The sequence below is a fragment of the Ambystoma mexicanum genome, chromosome 4q (genome assembly GCF_040938575.1).
Source record: "Ambystoma mexicanum isolate Mex_15411 chromosome 4q, UKY_AmexF1_1, whole genome shotgun sequence".
Classification (NCBI taxonomy): Eukaryota; Metazoa; Chordata; class Amphibia; order Caudata; family Ambystomatidae; genus Ambystoma; species Ambystoma mexicanum.
Window position 1 is genome coordinate 411074899 of NC_090928.1, and position 20578 is coordinate 411095476.

At 47.1% G+C, this 20578-nt stretch overlaps 1 protein-coding gene across 4 annotated transcripts in view; it reads left to right on the forward strand.

Moving 5' to 3' along the window:
- The window catches only part of LOC138467752 (zinc finger protein 300-like), a 176200-nt gene that overhangs the window by 116565 nt on the left and 39057 nt on the right, over window positions 1–20578 (forward strand). For all 4 annotated transcript variants that reach the window (XM_069607979.1, XM_069607978.1, XM_069607977.1 and 1 more), the window contains 2 exons: window positions 8099–8212; window positions 9589–9702. In XM_069607979.1, the coding sequence (XP_069464080.1) occupies window positions 8099–8212; window positions 9589–9702 (228 nt within the window). The remainder of the gene's footprint in view (window positions 1–8098; window positions 8213–9588; window positions 9703–20578) is intronic.

Below are 20578 nucleotides of genomic sequence, written 5' to 3' on the forward strand. Positions count from 1 at the left end.
TTTTGTATGAAGAGTCATATCAAACTTGGTGAAGGTAGGTAGACGTGAAGGAGGATCTGGGAAGGTGAAAAAGGGTGCTCTTTACAAAGTTGAGGACTTGCATGATGGGAGCAAAAGAGTAGCGGGTTACACCAAATAGACGGCTCACACTGTAACGCTCACCTGACTCCCACAGAGGCGCTGGTCTAGTCTGGGTTACTGTGGCCTCTTTGAGCGTGATGCGCAGAACTCGGAACACCAACTGAACAGGACCCTGAAATCTTGCTTGTCTGGCCCATAGGAATATCCTTCTGCAGATGAGAAAGGGGATTAACAGTCTGCAGAATAGTGTGCTTGCCCCCCCTTCCCACCTTCGTTCTTCTCTAACTTCCTCCGAAATCCCCGGTTGAAGCTCACCTTATGGTTTCAAAGGATGAACTCTCCATCCTGCTTCTGGTGCAGGGGCGCGTGTTTGTCCAGTTACTTAACTGGGTTTCAGAATGGCGCTGGCAAAATCCACTTGACTTTTCCGAGCGGAATGCCGTAAGTATGAAGATTACAAAAGTTCAAGTGTTGAGCCTCCTTTTCTGTTGCCTTCCTAACCTGTGATCTGTCCTTTATTTCAGGTGCAGAATGAAGGCGATGCGTTGAGGGATTGACTTGCCGATGGTAAACTCAGGTGAGTTAGCGATGGGGGCGATCCCTCTTAATGTCTTTATATTCCTCCAGTAATGTCTTTTGTCCTTTCCCCATAGGGGCCGGGGTGCGGTACCTGCCAACGTAGCGGCGCCGACCCGAAATGAGGAATGATCCACCAACAGAAAACCGGTAAGTGTTATGGCGGAAAATTAGGCTTTCCTCATATGTTCCTTCTGCTCACCTTTTGTCTCTTCTTCTCTCCCCTAGGCGCAGAGATGTGGCGACCGGTGCAGATAGTCGCGGTGGAGCCAGAAGAACTCCCGAGGACAGGTGAGTGAAGCACGGCGCTGCAGCGAGCAACGCGGTGCTTTTAAATGAAAGTCTTTTCTCAGGAACGCTGGCATGAAGGTTCCAGATGCAGGTAAGAAGTTTGATAAAATTCTTGGTTTTCACCTTTCTCTTCTCTTCTTTCCTTACAGGTTTTCCAGGATCGAGGCGGGCGTGGCTGGAGACCAGATGCAGGAGCAGACACGGAGAGCGTGCAGCTGCTTGGATGCAGAACAACGAGAAGCGTGAGCTACTGTCTGGGCGTGGCTTAAATAGCCCCCAAAGTAGTTCCAGGTAAGTATCCTTCCCTGGCCACGCCCGAGTGGCAAAATAGTCCCAATGAAAAAATAGTCCCTTTCAGGTCTCAGGGAGGCCTGAATCTTGCAGCATGGTCTGCATCAGGTAAGTGCACAAAACACCTTCTTTTATGAGCCTGGCGCCTATGGCGCCAGGACTGATGTCCAACATGAGCCTGGCGCCAAAGGCGCCAGGACAGAGTCCAAAGAGCCCCTATAAGGGGCCGCTGGGCTTTTACCCGGGGGCATGATGCCTGCTCCCGGGGGTGCTGGGCCTGGCCTGGTGCTCCGGGGGTAGGCATCATGACACACACAGTAGTCCATTTAAATAATCAAAAGAGTGGAGATAAGCGTTTTAGTTGAGTGCTGGGTGACAAGTTGTCTCCTATTTTGATGAAATTAGTGGAGAAGTTGCAGGCAAGGTTATTGGTGGAGAGAATGGTAGAAATTAAGCAGTTCTTCACAGGCAAAGGTCTGGCAGGTCCTGGGTATTTTGCAAGGGTGTGAGGGGAGAGAGTACTAGGATGATTTGGATGTGTCTTGAGAGCTGTGGTCATGGTTACTAAAGAGTCATTGTGGGGGTTTGGTCTTCGCGCCAGCAGTATAAGCAGGGCTATATCATTGCCCTCAGCATCTCGATATCTGGGGGGAGCCATGGTTGTTTATGCAGGCTGGAGAGAGTGAAGGAGCAGGCAGGGTAGTGATCATTGAAGGAGGTAGACAGTGTAGAGTTCAATCTGGTCAAAGCAAGTTCATTGGAGTGAGCAAATGTAGGAGAGAGTTTAGTAGTAAGATGTTGACCTGGTCAACTTCAAGATCTTATCCATCACACACCACTGCCTCTCCAACAACACCCCCTCCTATCTGACAACACAAATCTCAAGACACTCAACAACGATCCCACAACGCACAGCATACAAACACTGCCTCATCACCCCCAGATTCAACTGCAAAAGGGTGAGGGGCAACTTCCCAGTCCATACCCCTCGACTCTGGAATGAGCTCCCTGGCCACCTCCTTGATTAACCATCCTACGGTAGCTTCAGAAAGAAGCTCAAAACCTACCTCTTCAACTAAGACTCTCTTCCCCCACCCCTTGTGTCTGCTCCCCATCTTCCTCCTTTCTCCTGTCTTGTTGTAACCAGCGCCTAGATGCCCTTGGGCTTGGTACGCTCTTATAAATGCCTAAAATAAATAAATAAGAAGCTTGCTGGTAGTGCATGGTTTCCAGCTGGTTACGCAATTTCATTATCTCGAAGGTCTGATCATCCAGCCCACTCACAGAGGAGTTCTGCAGCTTGTTCTCATCCTGGTGCACATCGGGCAAAGCCAGACACCATGCCCAACCAGCCTGATGAGGGACTGGGATCAAACCTAGGTTGAAGGATGGATTGTCATATCTATCTTCGGTGTATAACCTGGCTTTTACTGCCAATGGTGTCCTGTCATGCCTGCACTTCTTGTTGGTACATATGCGGGTAATTAATACATATCTGGCAGAGGAGGCCCACACATGAAGAGATTAATGGACATCACCTCTCTTTGTAAGTTCAACCTATCTTTACTGTAGACTTTTTTTGGGACGTCGATCGTCAATCCATCCCCATTCCAGTCCCAATTCTGGAGCCGACCTCTTGTAACATTTGAAATTAATGATTTCCTGTTCCTTTTGGTTAGCTTTATCCAGTGTCTTTTTGGTTAACTAGAGGTCTTGGCAGGATGTTCATTTCCATGTTCTGAATATATCGTTCCTTGATGTCCTATGTCCAAAAACCACATTGGTCTTTTATTTTTTTATTTTATTGCTTGTTGCGCAAACCTAGCTTGATTGCAGCAGAGCGCTTTAAAACATGAATGGGCTGCCATTGGCCTTTCCATTTTATATATTTGGCCAGTACTGGTAGCAGAGGAAGGGAGGGTTGTTATTCACATGACAAGTATTACTGAAAAGGCCGCGTTTTTAGTGTTTTGTGGAACTGGAGGAGTTTCATGGTATTTTGAGCCTCTTCTGGGATAAGTTCCAGATGAGGTGGACTACGGCATGGTGGGCTGCCTTGAGGGTTTCCAGGGAAGCGGCATGAAGCTCAAAAAGTAAGGCAATTCCCATGTCGATGTATGAGATTACAAGGACGTGGATCACCCTACGTAAGTCATGCAGGGGCATGAGGGTTTGAATTTGGAGAGTGTGGGGATCGGAAGGCATGTTGTTTGTGACCTTTCTGTTATGTGCTTTTGAAAGGAAGGGCTATTTTTAATAATGACCCCAGGGATGTGGGTGAGTTTGGCAGCCATTATTGCACAAAGTTCATTGTTTGATGGGGGACAAATAATGATAAATTCAGTCTTGGTAGGGTTCAGTTTGAGGGAGGCATTTGACATCCATATTTGCGTGGCAGCCAGGCTTTCGTGGAGGCAAATTATGTCCTGGGGCCACTGATCTTAAGGTACAGCTGAGTGTCATTAGCATACTGATGGATGTCTATGTTGGGGTTGTTTAGGAGAGTTCAGAAGGGTTCCATGAATACAATGGAGATGATTGGAGCGAGGATGTAACCTTCTGGGACCCCACACGTGAGTCATTTGGCTCAGAATGAGCCCTTCTGTATGGCCTGGGGTCTGCCAGATAGGTAGGATTCAAATGATTTTAAAACGGTTCATAGAAGCCCATCTTTTTAGCAAGGGTGGAGAGGAGTATTAGGTGGTTGACTGTGTCAATGTCAGCCAAGAGGCCCACATGGACTAATTTGCAGAGCATTATCCACCATTTGGTTGCTTGCAGTCTTGGGTGCTGTATTTAGGGTGGAAGCTGGACTGGTAATCCTGGAGGAGGACAAGCTGGTCGATTTTGACAATTGGTTGGGTTGCAACTACTTTCTCAATAAGCTTCCTAATGAACGAAAGGCCTGTGATCTGTCTCTAGTTGGCTAGGTCCTCTGGGTCAAGCACAGGTTTTTTGAAAAGGGGTTGTATGTGACCTCTCTTTAATGCCTCTCAGAATTCATCTTCGCTGGTAGAGGTGTTCACAATACCAAGTCGTGCAATGCTGTGCCAGTGAGATGTTTCAGGAGAAATCGTCTGTGTAGGCGGAAGGTTTTAGGAAGCAAGTTTGAATGAGAGAGATCCTTAGGAGAGAAGAGGGTGAAATTGGTCCAGAATGGCAGTGCCTGGGGAGCAATGGGGGTGGACAGCAGGGCTCTATCTGATTCTGAGGCATCAATGAGACCTCGGATCTTATCGATTTTGTTAATGATATGTATTGATTCCATCGCATTTCTCTTATGAGGCAAGCACCTCAGGGACATATGTCGGCTGGCACAGTTCTTGACTACTTTGAATAAGGCTTTGCTCCTGTTAAATGCTGCCTCAATTGTGGATGCGTTGTAAGCCGACTTAGCATCGCAGATCGTGTGTCTGCATTGGGTGCATATAGAGATTATTTGAGTTATGTTCCATGCACCACCAATTCTCAAGGATCTGATTGAGTGTTGGCAGTGAGTTCGGGGGTGTCTAGACTTTAGGGGCGCATGGGCTTCCACTAGTTTTTTAACAAAGTGTTGGAATGTCCAGAAAGGCTGAAGCATTCCCCTTGGAGAGGGGAGGTTGGGGGTGGGGGGGGTTTATGGATGTTGCCTCTAGTGTGGCTAGCAAGATGTTCTTCCAATGCTCAATCACAGGGCACTTAGTCTGGCCTTTGTGGGGCAGCTTTGTGTGTACTATGGGGGATTTCAGTTTAGCTGGTCCAGTCAACAGGGAGGAATTTCAAGCTCGGAGGGCGGGGAAGAGGTGAAGACGAGGTCAAGCATGTGACCTTTGACATGTGTGGGGAAGAGTTTGATCTGATTAAGGTCCACGTAGTCAGCCCGAGAGAATAGAGAGCCACGTAGGTTTTTTGCTGGTTGGGACTGAAAGGACATTGACGTTTCAGAGGAGGGTGATTTTAGAGTACAGAACTGGTTCAGAGGAGAGAAAGTTATAGAGATCATCATGGAAGCTAACACTCCCATGGGGTGGCATGTAAATAAGGTGAAATTAATTCACTTGAGATGGGAAACCAGCATGACGGGGATTTGAAAGTTTGAAGATCTTCGTGTGTTCATCAACCCCTTGGTCTATGCAAGCTATTTGCCACTGAGTTATCACTAATGCCAAACAAGCTCACCCTCCTTTGCACACCAACCCATTGACTCACTATGTACTGTCACCACATGTATGTCTGGAGTCCTTGTGAGTGTTGTCTCTCAAGCATTCTCCAATTCATGGGTCTGTGGTCAAGCTGGTACCAGTCATCTCTTGGAATTTCTGAAATATGAGATTCCTTGTCCTGACTATTGGGTGTAGTCTTGCCCTTATTTCCCCACAGCCAAGTTGCCGCCAAAGGATTTTTGTGGCACAAGTTTCAGCATGAAAGGTGAAATCACAACTTTGTTTGGGCTTTGGAATTTCTCCTTTCTAACATCGTTCAGAGGGCACTGCTTACTCCTGGCAAATCTTTCCCTTTGCTTCTGTGTTCCATCACTTCTCCTTTCTGGGCTGGGGCATTTGCTTCTCTTAACCCTAAGCCCTTATCTTACTGGAACAGTTTTCTTGTCAGCCCTTGACTTCAGCTGTGTTTCCCTTGGGTGCTTCTCTACATAGTTTTGTGCCTTTACATGCCGTTTTCTAGAGTTATTTTCATTCTATGCTTTTGCCCTGGTATTTCTCACCTCCTTTCATTTTCTTTCTTTGTCACATCTCCATTCCATAGTGAAAACATCTCTTCCCTCTTTATCGTCTTCTCTTTTCCTCTGCTGCTTTGTTGCAGTTTATTTTCTTCTGTTTGCTCTTTTTCCTTCTCTCTCACTGCTCTGCTTCTTCATAGGCACCTTTACTCTTTCTCAGGACTAGACTCTCAGTGTGCTCCCTGGAACCACTTCTTCCTCTGCCGCTGCTACCAAATGAGCCACCATGATACAGGTAGCAGAGAACAGTAAGTCTATCTTTTCTCCTCAGAATTGGTCTTTCGTGTGGTTGGCCTTTTTCGGCTCTCTTGAATGGTGTTCTCTCTAATGTGGTCTTGATGGCTTTAGAATTACCTAATTGTTACCCCTCCATGTTGGGTAATTGATACTTGGCCATTATTATTCTGAATACATGTTTTTAAGGATTTAAACAGGTGCCAGGACCCCAATGCTCTCTTGGATTCTTACTATGTTTGCTTGAGACTCTGCTGTGTTCCGCGGTAGCCACGTCTGCAGGGAGAGCTGATGTGCACTGGTTAAACAATGCAGTCGCTCGGGATCCTTGTTTCCATCAGATTGCACAGGTAGACTTGGTCCATTGAACACTCACAGTTTGGGGAACATGTTTCCCCTGCGACAGATATGTCGGTTGCCCCCAACGTTCTCAGTTTGAAACATATGCCCGTTCCTCCGAACAGTCTCCGTTCAGGAAGTATGTTTGTTCCACAGAACTTTACTGTTTGGAAAGATTGTTTGTTCTACTACATGTTAATCGTTTCCAGCAAATGTTTGTTCCACTGAACGTCCCCTGTTTTGGGGCATTTTCTATTTCTCTCAAAGCCCAGGGCTCCTGGGACTTGGAGTTCTTTTCCATTGGTATGTCTTCCAAGAAGTATCCTGGATACTGCATCCCGGAGGAGCGATGAGGGTAGTGGCTGGGCCATCCCCGTCCTCTGTGGATCAGTCACCCCATATAAAAGGATAGGAAGTTTATCATAGCTGCAAAAACAGAATAACCTAAATGCGTTCTGGAGTGAAGAGGATTTACAAAATAGTCTTTTGATTAACTGGTAACGTGTGAACTTGTAATACATGACAGCATACGTATGTGATACAACTCACTCCTACTTGATAATGGTCTTACTTGCTCTGCCTGATGGAGGCATGCTGTTACTGTTCCGTGACAGGTTTCCTCTAGGCCTGTCCCAATAATGCCTGTCATACACGGAGCCATTTTATAAACGGCAAGATTGGTGTTAATCCACTATAACCTGATTGTGTGGTGTCATAGATTTGCTGCGTGTTGGGGCCATTTGTTTACTGCCTTTTGCGGTCAAACCCAGACAGCCTTGTCAGGGTACAAAATGTAAACATTACATGTTTTTCATTAAACAAAAGCTCAAACTATTGGCTTCGTCAATATGTGTTTATACTCGGTTATTGTGCTTTGTCTTTTCATCATGCATTTGTATCTTTCTGCGTTTGCATCAGTATATTTGCATCTGTGCATTTACATCGATTTTGCTCATTTTTAATTGTTCACACAAAACAGATTCCAAAAAGGCTAGAGTATAGAAAAGATTTTTTAAAAAAGGGTGTGAGTGTATGGGAGGTGCCCACCCCCACCACTCCCACGGTGTCTGTGAAAAAAAACTTTGCACATGGACAGATGCAAATGCACTAATCCGAATATGCAAAGACGTACATGAAGATGCGCAATGACATGAAACCCTTAGTAAAAACATTTTACTTATGTGATGAGGTATTACCGCACAGTTCATTCACCATGATTTCACTTAAAATGTCAGCCATTTTGTGAACTGCTGCCCCTTGCTCTGTCATTACCTGTCCAGCTACATACATATAATATCAATGAAAGGTGTATACATAAAAGGGAAAACAGTTTACATGGACTTAGGATCTGATCATACGTCAGAGAAAGTGAATGTGTCAGAGGACAAAGAACGAAATCTAAAAAGTACTTTATTATTCAATTACAAAAAATTACAAGACGAGATGTATACAGAAAGAGACACTAACAGTATTTCTCAAATCATAGGAACATGAACTAATGTGAAATACTTGCACGAAAAGAGAAAATAAAATGAACTCATGTATAACATATTTTTCTTTTAATAGATGATACTGTTGCAAATTCTCGTATTTTATCCCCACCAAAAAGCGAGAAAACCCGTTTTCAGAACACTAATGTGGGCCCGAAAGAAGAAGAAAAGAGTGATCGACTCGGGACAGGTAGGAAATCCTATTTGGAATAAAATCAGTGCCAGCATCTCTTGGGTATAACCCTACATTGACAACCAAAGACCAATGTACCCCAGAACCAAATGTTCAAGATTTAGAGACTTTTCTATAAATATAATGCATTCTTACCCAATTCACAAAGAAGCGGGCTTCTACTAGAATAGCACCGTGGAAGTGCTTCAGGTAGAGGCCTGATTCCCTGTAATGTGCAGGTCATCTTATTCATGAAGATGGCCTGGGCTGTCATGGGGTGCATCCCTAATGAAGCAACATGAAGGTCTACAAGGATGGGAATGGAGGAGCAGTGAGAATTGTGAGCAATGGTAAGAGAATTAGCATCGTGGATGAGTGCAATCCCAATGTAATGTTTGGGCCAGAATCCACATTGGCAGCGAGTGAGTGTACCCCGATATACTTGACTATGTGGTCAGAGATAACCCTCTCAAGAATTGGTAGGGATGGAGAGAGACAGATCTGTAGAATGAAGGGTTGTTGGTGGGTTGTTTAGGAAAACTATGACTGTGGCTGTTTTGTAGCAGACGGGAAAGGTACCAGTTGAAAGAGATAGGTTGAATAAGGTGAGAGGTGACCAGAAGTGATGGGTTCAAGTTCCTTAACGATTTGTTGCGCAAAGTTAGTTGGAGCGCAGGATGGGTTGGTAGAGTGAAGGATGTGAAGAATTTCACTCCGGGATCCATGAGAGGAGTGAGGTTAAGCAGAGAGTATAGGGAAGATGGGAAGGGGGAGGTGGGAAGAATAGAAGGGTGGACAAGGTGTCCCATATTTTGGTGATTGGAGAAGTTGCAGGCAAGGTTATTGGTGGAGAAAGGGGAAGAAATGAAGCAGTTCTTCACGGGGAAAGGTCTGGCATGTCCTGGGTATTTTGCAAGGGTGTGAGGGGAGAGAGTACTAGGAAGATTTGGATCTGTCTTGAGAGCTGTGGTATGGTTGCTAAAGAGTCATTTTTGGGGGCGGGCCTTTGCACCAGCAGTGTAAGCAGCGATGCATCATTGTCCTCAGCATCTGGATGTCTGGGAGGGTCGGGGGGGGAGGGGGGGATGGTTGTCTATGTAGGCTTGAGACAGTAAAGTAACAGGGTAGTGATCATTCAAGGAGGCAGAGAGTGAAGAGTTAAATCTGGTCAAAGCAAGTTCATCAGAGTGAGCAAGTGGAGGAGAGAGGGTTAGTAGTAAGATGTTGACTTGGTCAAGGTAGGGGACTCTGTAGTCAAGCTTGAATTTATGTTTGATGATAGACACTAAGTACAGCATTTCTCAAATGAAAGAAAAATAAATGAATGCGAAATACTTGCACAAAAAGGGGAAATGAAATGAACTCATGTGACTAAAATATTTTTCTTTTAATAGATGATGACGTGGCAAGTTCTCGTATTTTATTCCCACCAAAAAGCGAGAAAACCCTTATTCTGAACACTTTTGTGGGTACGAATGAAGAAGAAATCAATGATCGACTCAGGACGGGTAGGACATCCTATTTCGAATACAAACAGTGCCAGCATCTCTTGGGTATTTTGCATCACTGTAATGAAACTTTACATTGACACGTAAAGACCAGTGTAGAGCAGACCCAAATATGCAAGAGTCAGAGACTTTTCTCTAAATATAATGCATTCTTGCCGCAACTCACCAAGAAGTGGGCATCTACTAGAATTAATAGCCCCGTGGATGTGCTTCAGGCAGATGCCTGACCCCCTGCAATGCGCAGGTCATCTTATTCACAAAGATGGCCTGGACCGCAATAGGGTGCTTTGCAAATGAAGCTCTGGCCGGGCCGCTTGAGTCGGGCATGATCCCTCGCACCTTAATGTATTGATAGGCTGCCAGCACCCATGTGGATACCGCCTGCACTTTGTAACATGACAAACCTTAAAGAGCATGTCGTTTGGAGCATTATCTCAACTGCCTTGCACCTGGCTTATTAAGACTGAGATGCAAGCAAGTTCCATGTCTAGCATCTTAGCAGATTCCTTAGCACGGGTGTAACAGCAATGGGCAATTTGGTGAAATAAGTGGGAAAGATGAGGGTTCACTTGTCCAATTTGATTGGGAAATCATCAGGGCTTCAATTGAGGTAATAAACCGAGGAGGGGGCCCTCATTTGGTGGCGTGGCTTGTGGTATGGGCGTGGCCTGAAAAAAGTACACAAACCATAGTAAGGTAATATGCAAGCCATCTTTTCTAAACATAAAAATACGTAACATATTTAGTATATAGTAAGGTACGCACATAAATATATAAATGCTTACATGTATATATTTGTTAGTGTGCCTTAGGTTTGTGTACTTCAAGATGGCTTGAAAAGTACACAAACCATAGTAAGGTGGGCACACAAATATATAATATTTAAATATTTGTGTGCATACCTTATGGTTTGCGTACTTTTCAAACCATCTTTTTAAAACATGTCTATGTTTATAAAAGATGGCTTGAATTGAGTACTTCTCAAGCTATCTTTTATAAACCTCAAAATATGTCGAGGAGTCCCAGGACACAGGTTCGCCGAGGGTTAAAGATGCCTCAGTGACCTGCAAAGGGGGTGGGGAAACAGAGAGACAGTAACTTCTTCTGGTGACCCCTCCCGTAAGGGGTCACCAGAGGAAGTTACTGACTGACAGAAGTGCCAGCCAGCCAGAGCGTCGCAGTGGCTGGCTGGCACTTCTGTCAGCTTGCCTGACTTAATTGTGGGCGCATCTCCCGTCGCTGCTGCAGTCATGGCGGGATAATGTGTCCCGCCAAGGTTGTGGTGGGACCGGGGGACCCGGGTTCAACCCCACTTTTAGGAGACTGCCGGGGTTGGGCCCCGGCTGACCACAGTCAACTTAAAGCACTGGGAATCATACCTCCCCAACTATTGACCCGTGTTAGACAGTGTTTTCCGGTAACACCGGCCTTAGTGCCTCATTCCATTCAGCCTAATACATGTGCACTTTGGCAACAGATGAGCAGGAAGCTCCACCTGGAAGAAGCATTGGCAAAGTTTTTGCTATTGGGTAGGCATGCGATATGTATTTGCGAGGCACTGCCATAACGGTACTAGCTGTCCATAAGATGGCAACAGCTGGAAAATTGTGTAATTACCCGACACATTCATTTCATGTACATATACACAAGCCAAAGTGCCAGCTTTGTCAATGCTTGATTTCAACAATACTTCAATGCAAGGAAAATATATAAATCAAGTGGCTAAAGGCACACTTGGATAATATTTTAATACACCAGTAGTGCATTTACAGCTGCAATTAAGCCATTAACTCTTAACAAACTGACAAGAAATATAGCACTGACAGGCAAAGGTTTGTTGCTCTTACTGATAGCTCAATGAGATCCCAGAAGATGTATTTTGGGGCCGGTAGGGCTGGTAGTGGATGTGAATGGCCATTGGGATTAGCTCGGCCAGGACAGTTAAAGCGAGAGTAAATAATCAAACAGCACCCACAAGCTGTGTGTCCCTCCTCACATTATCTCCCGCATATCTGTATTCCAAGGCAATAGCTCCGTAATATAGGTGGCACTTAAGCTTATTATGAACAAGAAGTTCTATATAAGAACACTGTTTTTTTTTAATCTCACTATACAGCTTTCCCAACATATTCTAAGGATGGTATATAAAAAAGCGCCAGGATGTTTCTCATGGGTGATGTTAAATAGGTGCAATGTTTTCACATGTTACGGAACAGGCTGCTACTGTTATAGCAGTGTTGTTTTATAGCACAAAGCTACTCAGGCTGTATCACTCCCTCCTCTCCTCCCATTTCACCCTCTCTACCCCCCAGGCCAAGCCAAGCCAAGCCAACCCCAACACCGCCACCTACTTTCTCAGACATCCGACCCATGAAGCGTGTGTCAGTTGAGGCTTTCGCCCTCACCTTCTCTCTCCCTCCTCCTACTCTGACTGACTCACATCCTGACACAGCCCTTTCCAAGCTCTACTCTTCCATCTCTGATACTCTTGATGCTCTTGCCCCTGTCATGAGGATCCGTTTGAAGCCCAAAGTCAAGTGCAATTCTTCGTACAACTCTGACCTATCTACCCTTAACCGTAAGTGCAGGGTGGCTGCAAGGAAATGGAGGGCTTCTTGTTCATCCTATGACAAACTGGCCTGTTGCCTGCTCCAAAGGAAATACTGACTCTCTGTCCATACTAAGAAGAGAGCCCACATCCAAGTCTGTGTCTCTGCGGCATCTAACAACTCGGCCGAACTCTTCAAAATCTGCAAGTAGCTGGCCAACCCTGCTGCAGTCTCTACCTCTCCTGTCGCCTCCCAGTCCCTTTGCACGGCCCTTGCCTCTCACTTCATCTCTAAAATGCAGGACATCCTGTCCACCCTCTTGTCTCCTCCCCCTCCTCTCCCTTCTCTTTCTGTGAACTCTGGCCCTCCTGCAGTCGCCCCACACCCTCTTTCTCATCCTTTCCTCTTTTCTCCCCTGACGAGGTTTCCAGACAAGTCCGATCTATGTAAGTCTCGTCAAAACAGGTTCTTCCCTGTTCCTCCAAAACCATCAAGGACCACATTGACACCCTTGCTCCTGCCCTGGCCGATTTCTGCAACCTCGCCTTCACCTCGGGAGTCTTCCCCTCACCCCTGAAGCACTCACTTGTGCACCCTCTTCTCAAGAAACCCACAGCTGACCCTTCATGCCCGGCAAACTATCGCCCGATCTCCATCACACCTTTTCTGGGCAAATTCTTGGAAAAGCTGGTCATCTCACAGCTTAACCTCCACTCTGATTCTGTTGGTTTTCTCCATGACCATCAATCTGGCTTTTGAGCTGCCAGAAGCACGGAAACTGCTCTCCTGAACAGCCATGAAGACCTACTCTCCAACCTTGACTCTAACATCCCTTCTGTCCTCATATTACTCGATCTCTCTTCTGCCTTTGTCACGGTCAACCACACCATCCTGCTCAACAGTCTCCATGACAACCTGGGTATCGCTGATCAGGGCCTGGCCTCACTGACTTCTTTCCTCTCTGATCGACCCTCCCAGGTCGAACTTGGGTCCTTCCTTTCCTCTATCTCCCTCTCTACCTCTGGTGTTCCCCAGGGGTCTAACCTCTCTCCCTGGCTTTTCAACCAATACCTGGCAGCTCTGGCCCATCTCATTGCCTCTCTCTGCTCCAATCTTCAGTGCTATGCGGATGACACTCAATTCATCTTCAGGCTTCCCTTGGCCACCTCTTCTCCTTCTCTCATTTCTGATTGCCTGTCTGGTATTCAGGAGCGATGTGCCACCAAGGTTCTCTGCCGGAGATCCTCCTCATCGCCACACCTTCACCCTCCTTTCCTGTTACTCTCTGGCCGGCCTTGCTTGGCTCTCCTTCTAACCCTACCTGCAAGGCTAAGAACCTCAGGGTCATCTTCGATTCCACGCTTTCCTTCTCTGCCCACATCTCCGACGTCTCTAAAAAGTAAAACTTCCAACTGTACCTCCTCAGAGGTATACTGCCTTTCGTCTTCTTCCCCCAGAAGCTCACTGTATCTCGAGCACTGGTTCTATCTAGGCTGGACTACTGTAACAGCCTATTTCTAAATCTACCTGCTTCTACTCTCTGCCCTTTGCAACTCATCCAGAACAGGACTGCGAGACTTGTCCTGGGCCTCAAGCCATGGGATCGTATCCCTCCAGCCCTGAATTCTATTCATTGGTTCCCAGTGGCTGCAAGGACTACATTCAAGACCCTTTGCATTGTCCACAATGCTTTCTGGGTTCTGGGTCCAAAATACCTTCAACTCTCCCTCCGCACATACCTTCCCTCTCGAGCTCTTCGCTCCTCCTCCTCCAACTCCCTCCGGGTCAGTCGTTTCTCAAAGAAACGTGCCGGGGGGAGATCTCTGTCTTCGCTGTGGCATCCCTCTGGAACAGCCTCCCTGCCACTCTGAAACTTGAGGAGAACAATCTCTGGTTCTGGAAGCACCTCAAGACCTTCCTCTTTGCTTCTGCCTTCTCTCCTTCTCTCCCCTGTTGATCTGTTCTGCTTTGGCATTGTGCACTGTTCTACCCTCTGATTTCGGGCCCAGGTACTTGCTCACCCTCCTCTGACAGAATTATTCAATCCTTTAGCTGTCTGACCGGGGCCTGCATCAAAGGGAAAACCAAGTTGCAAAAGCATTGTCTCTAAGCAGAGAAATTCCCTGTCGAGAATATATTGTTATAGGTTCCCCAGCTCACAGACTAATCAGTGAAATTAAGTGTGTAGAAAGCTTACTGTGTCCTTTTCCAGTGTAGAATTCATACACTCAGAAAGCAGAAGCCCTCAAGGAGGGTCAGATGAACAATTCTATAATCCACAATGGTGAACAGGCCAGATATAGCCTCAGTCTGATCCCGTAATCCCAAATCAGCCCCAGGGGCACTCAGGGAATCCAGCTAACTCCAGCCCTCACTCAAACACCACTGACAGGTACAAAGTGAAAAGAAATCTCGGAGGGATGAGGGAACAGACTATACATGCCACAAGTCCCAGTTGCTACGTGCACTTTGCAGGAGCAAAGTTCTTGTGTTCGAAGAAGTCTGGAAACTAAAGAGGCTAGTGAAGGATATAGCTGGAAAGAGCTCTAGAGAAGGACCAAGATTGGAGGGAAAAGTTGGAAGATAGTCTACTTGGTAGAAAGAGGGCAGTGGCTTTGGGAGAACAGCCCATTGTGCTAGAGACAATGTGATGGTGCAGAGAACAGCCAAATGTAGTGGAGACAAGGTGATGGCAAGGGGAACAGCCCCACTTGGTAGGGGTAAATGGTGGTGAAGAGCATAACTCAACATGGTAGATAGGAGGTGGTAGCAAAAAAAAGAAACCTCAGGTGAGGAAAAGGTGGTGACAAGAACAGCCCAAGGTTGTAGCCAGGAAGCAGTGTTCATAAGTACTCATAAGTACTGGCTAATGTGGCAGTGAGGAGATGGCGAAGAACAAAGAAGAAGTGTTAATCACAGAATTAATTCAGTTGGTAACCAGGAAATCTAATCCAGGTCGAGTAGACACATCTCAAAGAGAGGAGGATGAGTAGTTCAGGAGTTTTTGAGTAAGGAAGATCAAATCAAAGAATGTTCTAGGAAGAAAGTTGAGGAAGAAGAGAAAGAGAGTGAGGAATAAGAGCTGTTTTTGTGGATGAGTGGTGGTGGAAGGAAGAGAGGGCAATTGACCAGAGACAAGGATTTCATTGGAGTGCTAATCCATAAAGCACAGTATGGGAAAATAAAAAGTCAGCTAGAGGAGGAAGGTTCTGAAGGACTAGGTCAGGCTCTGGGCAGGTTTTGGGGAGGAGGGGGTAGGGTCTGGCAGACGGCAGAGAGCCTAGCATTTGCTTAGGGAAGAAGGGCTGAGGACCTGCTAGATAGGAAGGAGAAGAAGGGAGCAATCCTTCTGCACCTCTCCTGGCTGATTCCTACATTATCTTCAGAGAGACCTGGTTAATCTAACAAGCCTCAAAGACTGGGCAAGTCATGGGGTTCAATACCTCAAAAGAGCATTCAGGAACCTCATGAGCTCACAACGATGAAGGAGGCAGGCAGGTGAAACCTCCACACATGAACACGAAAAATTGGAACAATGGCCACAATGGCCTCATATATCTAATAACCTGCACCGTGCCGGAGAGACACTTTGCTGTAGGAGATACCATCCTGACCTTTATCACTATTATTTCATATGGAAAAACCCAACCCTTACGTTCCAGTTGGTACTACCTCTGTATAATAATGTACCAAAGTTACATAGTCTTAGCCTCTTCCTTGGTTCTAGGTGTCATACATGACTCCTATACTGTCAAAGAAGGGTCACACACCTATGGTACAGTTACTGTATGAGCACAGTAATCACTGTCATCAGACCTGTGCAATCAGAGCATCAGTTAACAGAATGAGTACCACCTGGGGTTTGCCTCCAAAATCAATAGAACTAATGAGCCTCCTGTGACGGACACCTCTGCCTGGTTCTGGGGACGACCAAGGGGTTAACTCGGGGTTCAGAATTCCTGCCCAAGCCTGTGGATGATGGGCCTCAGGCAGAATGAGGAGGATATCCTGGTCACCCACGTTTGCTCCCCATTACCGGGCAGGTGAGAATCACAGGAGGTCAAGGCGAGACAATCCTGATAACCTTGACTCTCTAGCACCCCGGTAGGTCAGTGCAGGACAGTCCTGGTAACCATGACCACCCCCAACCCCATAGCAGCTCAACCCAGGAAGGACAGAGTAACATGGACCCTCCCTAGTTCACAGCAATACAGGAGGTCAGACAAGCTCTGACCTTGCCCTCTGAACCAAAATTGGCCCGTCACAACTGGAATAGCCTGTCTAGGCAGACTCAGATTCCAAAAGAGAGAAAACAAATGCTTTGCTCAAGCAGTCAATGTTACCCACTCAATAATTGTAGCATTTATCATTCTACTCTTACCTCTGATTGCACAGTGGCAGGAAAGGTTAATTCAAATCCTCAGGCGGGTGCTTTGTGAGCTCCTAATGCCTATGTTAGGCCTGTGTTAGATAAAAGGCCTAGGAGATATGTTTGCAAAATCCCAAAGCCTGCATTAGTCAGAATGTTACTAGTTCAGTTTTCCAACCACAGGTTTAACCGCAAGTGGCACAATCGTACCTGTTTATTGTCTTCTGGCAAAGCATTCTCCCGCTGTGATTATGAACTTGCAGGTTGACCGTGAGCATTCTATACACATTTGGGGCAATTCAAGAGTTTACAAAGTGGGGGCGCTGTTGTGCGGCTGCAAAATGGTTGCAGCTTGAAAGTGCTCAGATGAAGGCTTAAACATCCTGCCAGTTAATCCTGCCTTTTGTGACTTCACTCCTCCACTAACCTGTGGCTGTTCGTTCTAGGGGCAAGCAGCGGCTTGTTTCTAGTTGTGCCCCTGGGAGATCGACAGAGCCTGGTGGCTCGGTGAGGTCAGTGCACCCTGGACAATGTCACCCGCCCGGCTCTCCCGTGCAGACCGCTGCGAGTCTGGACCTAATCCGCAACACTTGCATCACCAGCCCCAGCCACTGGACAGATGCCCGATTGAGGAAGGCCGCCGTGAATGCAGTGACCCCACTTTGAGAGACACCTGCCATGAGGCAATACCGGGGCTCGGCTTACAGCCCGAGTGGGCCGGGCAGGCCTGGCCTGTGCACATCCTGCTGAGCCCCATTCACAAGATCCTGCCGGGACCGGAGGCCCTCCCGGTGGCCTTGTGGACTCGAGGGGTGACGCATTTGGGGGCCGTCCGAGTCCCCAGTGATCCGCTGTGGTGCCTCCGAGCTTTCCCAGTTTGCTGCACTGTCGCTGGCTGGCCGCCATCTGGCTGCGCACCCAGACGAGAGGAGTGCTGCATGGTGCTGCGTGGTGCTGGGAGGCCCTGGGCGCCTGATAATGGATTGATGCCAGTCGCAAGAATTTTCAATTATAGGGACAGAGATGTGCTACTCAAGGCCTCCAGGGATAAAGGCGAACTGCATTGGGGCGCTGCAACAAACTGTCTCCTCCAGGACTTCAGTCCACAAGTGTAGGAGCAGAGGAAAACCCTTCAGTCTTTGAAGAACAAAGGAGTTCCGATATGCTATGTTTTACCCAGCAAAGATACGAGTGGTCCATGAGGGCAAAACTGTGTTTTTCAGATCCCCTGAGGCTGAAGAACATTTTGTTCTGGGGTTCCTGACCCTGGCGGCTCCCCTCGCCGCTGATTGACCCATCATAGTTTGTCACGATGGCTGGGAATACTAGCTGTGCTCTGGATTGTGGCCCCCAGCAGGGATTGTATTGTGTTGAAGTGTCATGAGCTGAGATTTTGGTAAATGCAAATATTTTGCGACAAGCCTTTCATCACAGGGGGCCCATGTAGCTGCCGGAAGCTCACCGTTTCTCCACGACAATCTTGGTATTACTGATCAGGCCCTGGCCTGGATGACCTTGTTTCTCACCGACCGGCCCTCTCAGGTCTAACTGGGGTCTTTCCTCTCTTCTGTCTCTCTACTTGTGGTGTTCCCCAGGGGTCTAACCTCTCTCCCTGGCTCTTCAGCCACTACCTGGCACCTCTTGCCCACTGCATCGCTACTTTCCGCTCCAATTTTCAATGTAATACGGATGACACTCAGCTCTCTTTCAGGCTCCCCTCAGCCAACTCTGCTTCTTCTCTCATACCACACAGTCTAACCACAATTCAGGAATGGTGTGCCGCCAATGATCTTTGCCTTAATGCCAGTAAGACTGAGATCCTCCTCATTGGGACACCCACTCCCTCCTTCCTTCTCACTCTCTCTCTCTCTGGCTGCCCATTATGGGCTCTCTTCCTGCTCCTTCCTGTGAGGCTAAGAACCTTGGTGACATCTTCGACTCCACCCTCTCCTTCTTTCCTCCCAGCTGCACCTCCTCACAGGTATTCTTCCTTTTCTCACTTTCCCTGAGAAGCTCACTGTCTCCTCAGCTCTGGTCCTCTCTTGGCTGGACTATTGCAACAACCTCTTTCTAAATCTTCCTGCCTCTACTCTTCGACCTTTACAACTTATCTAGAACAGGACTGAGAGACTTGTTTCCTTGGCCTCAAGCCCAGGGATCGTATCTCTCCAGCTCTAAAATCTCTTCACTGCCTCCATGTGGCTGCAAGGATCAAGTTCAAGACCCTCTGCATTGGCCACAAGGCATTCTGGGTCCTGTGACCGCTCTACCTCCAGCTTTCTCTTCCAAAACATCTTCCTTCTCGAGCCCTCCGCTCATCCACTTCCAACTCTCTGAGAGTCAGACGTTTCTCCAAGCAGAGAGTAGGGAGGAGATCTATCTCCTCAGCCGGGGCCTCCCAGCCTCCCTGCCTCTCTCAAACTTGAGCAGAACCACCTCCTGTTCCGGAAGCAACTGAAGACCTTCCTTTTCGCTTCCTCTTTCTGTCTTCCTCTCCCATGCTGATGCACCTGACAGCACCGCGCATTGGTCACCTGGTCACCCTCTGAACTTGGGCCCAGGCTCCTGCATGTTCAGTTGCCCTTGCACTGCCTCCAGGCTCCTCTGCACTTAAGGGTCTGTACCTGCAACCCTACAGTCCCTTCTCTCTGCACTTATGAGCCACCCGCTGGCTGCACTTGTGAGTTAACTGCATTTCCCCCTTTCCCTCCCCCTGGCTCTTCTCCCCTTCCCTCGTCTCTGCAGTTGCGCAATCTGAATGACACAAGGCCTAGTAAGATCGTTATTTTGTCCTGCCTTTGTTTCCCCCTCCTTGTCCTGTCATGCCTAGAAACACTTGTGTACAGGCTCGTTATAAATGCAACATCACATCATATCATACTCGCCCGTATTTTCCATTTACAGAGTGCAAGGGATAGCAATCAGTTCAAACTCTTGGGGACCTGATACAAGAAGGTATATTGGTTACCTGGGATACCCTTAAAGGTAAGGGGGAATGGACGGCAATGACTATGTTGTTGTTTTTCAGATTACGGGAGGTACTAAAAAGACAGTGGCCGAACTATCCAAAAACCCCACCTGTCTCCCCAATAGTGCAGTTCATTACGGGACCACCGTGCTATACTAGGCTTGTGACCTCCTTATATAGGATTATTAAACTACCGAATATAGATGGGCGGAGTTTCATGGTCAGGTTGGAGAACGAACTGGAGAGGGAGTTGGAGACACAATAGAAATGTGTATGCATGCAATCTCGTAACTTGCCTTTAAACAATCATTTCGGTATCACCCACTTCAAGATCCTTTACCAAGATTACTACTCCCCGAAACAGCTGGCTAAGTACTACCAGGCTAGATCCTCTCAATACCGGAGGTGTTCATATGATCCAGCTGTTTTTATGCACGTGGTATGGGACAATCCCTGTATTCGCCCTTGTGGGACAAGATAGAGGAAGCCATGACCCAGGTGTTACACACACGCATACAATACTCTGCTGAGCTGTGGTTGGTGCGACTGGTGAAGGTGGGATCCCATTTAGAGAACTGGCTGTTAGGTATGGCATCTCCTGTGGCATCTAATTCAGATATGACATTTTCACCGCACTTGTCCTCTCAACATTAGATATATAAGAAACTGAAGCACAAGTATTCATGTGAAGATGTAGTCCATATATATCAGCACTAATCTTTTAATTGAGCACAATATCAGCCGACATGTGTTTCGACTTGATCGTCGTTATTAAGGCTATCTTCATCTAGTACCACGATCTAAATAATGTGGTGGATTGGGGATGATACAGGAGATGGTCCTCTGAATTAAGTTAACTCGTTGCAGTTATCAATTTGAGGTTGCTCGTGCCATGCGGTTGCACTTGGAGAACTTATGCAATTAATGTGTGGCGGCAATTCAAATAATGCCGTCTCGCCAAATGCGTGTGATGATAGAATGAAGATCCAA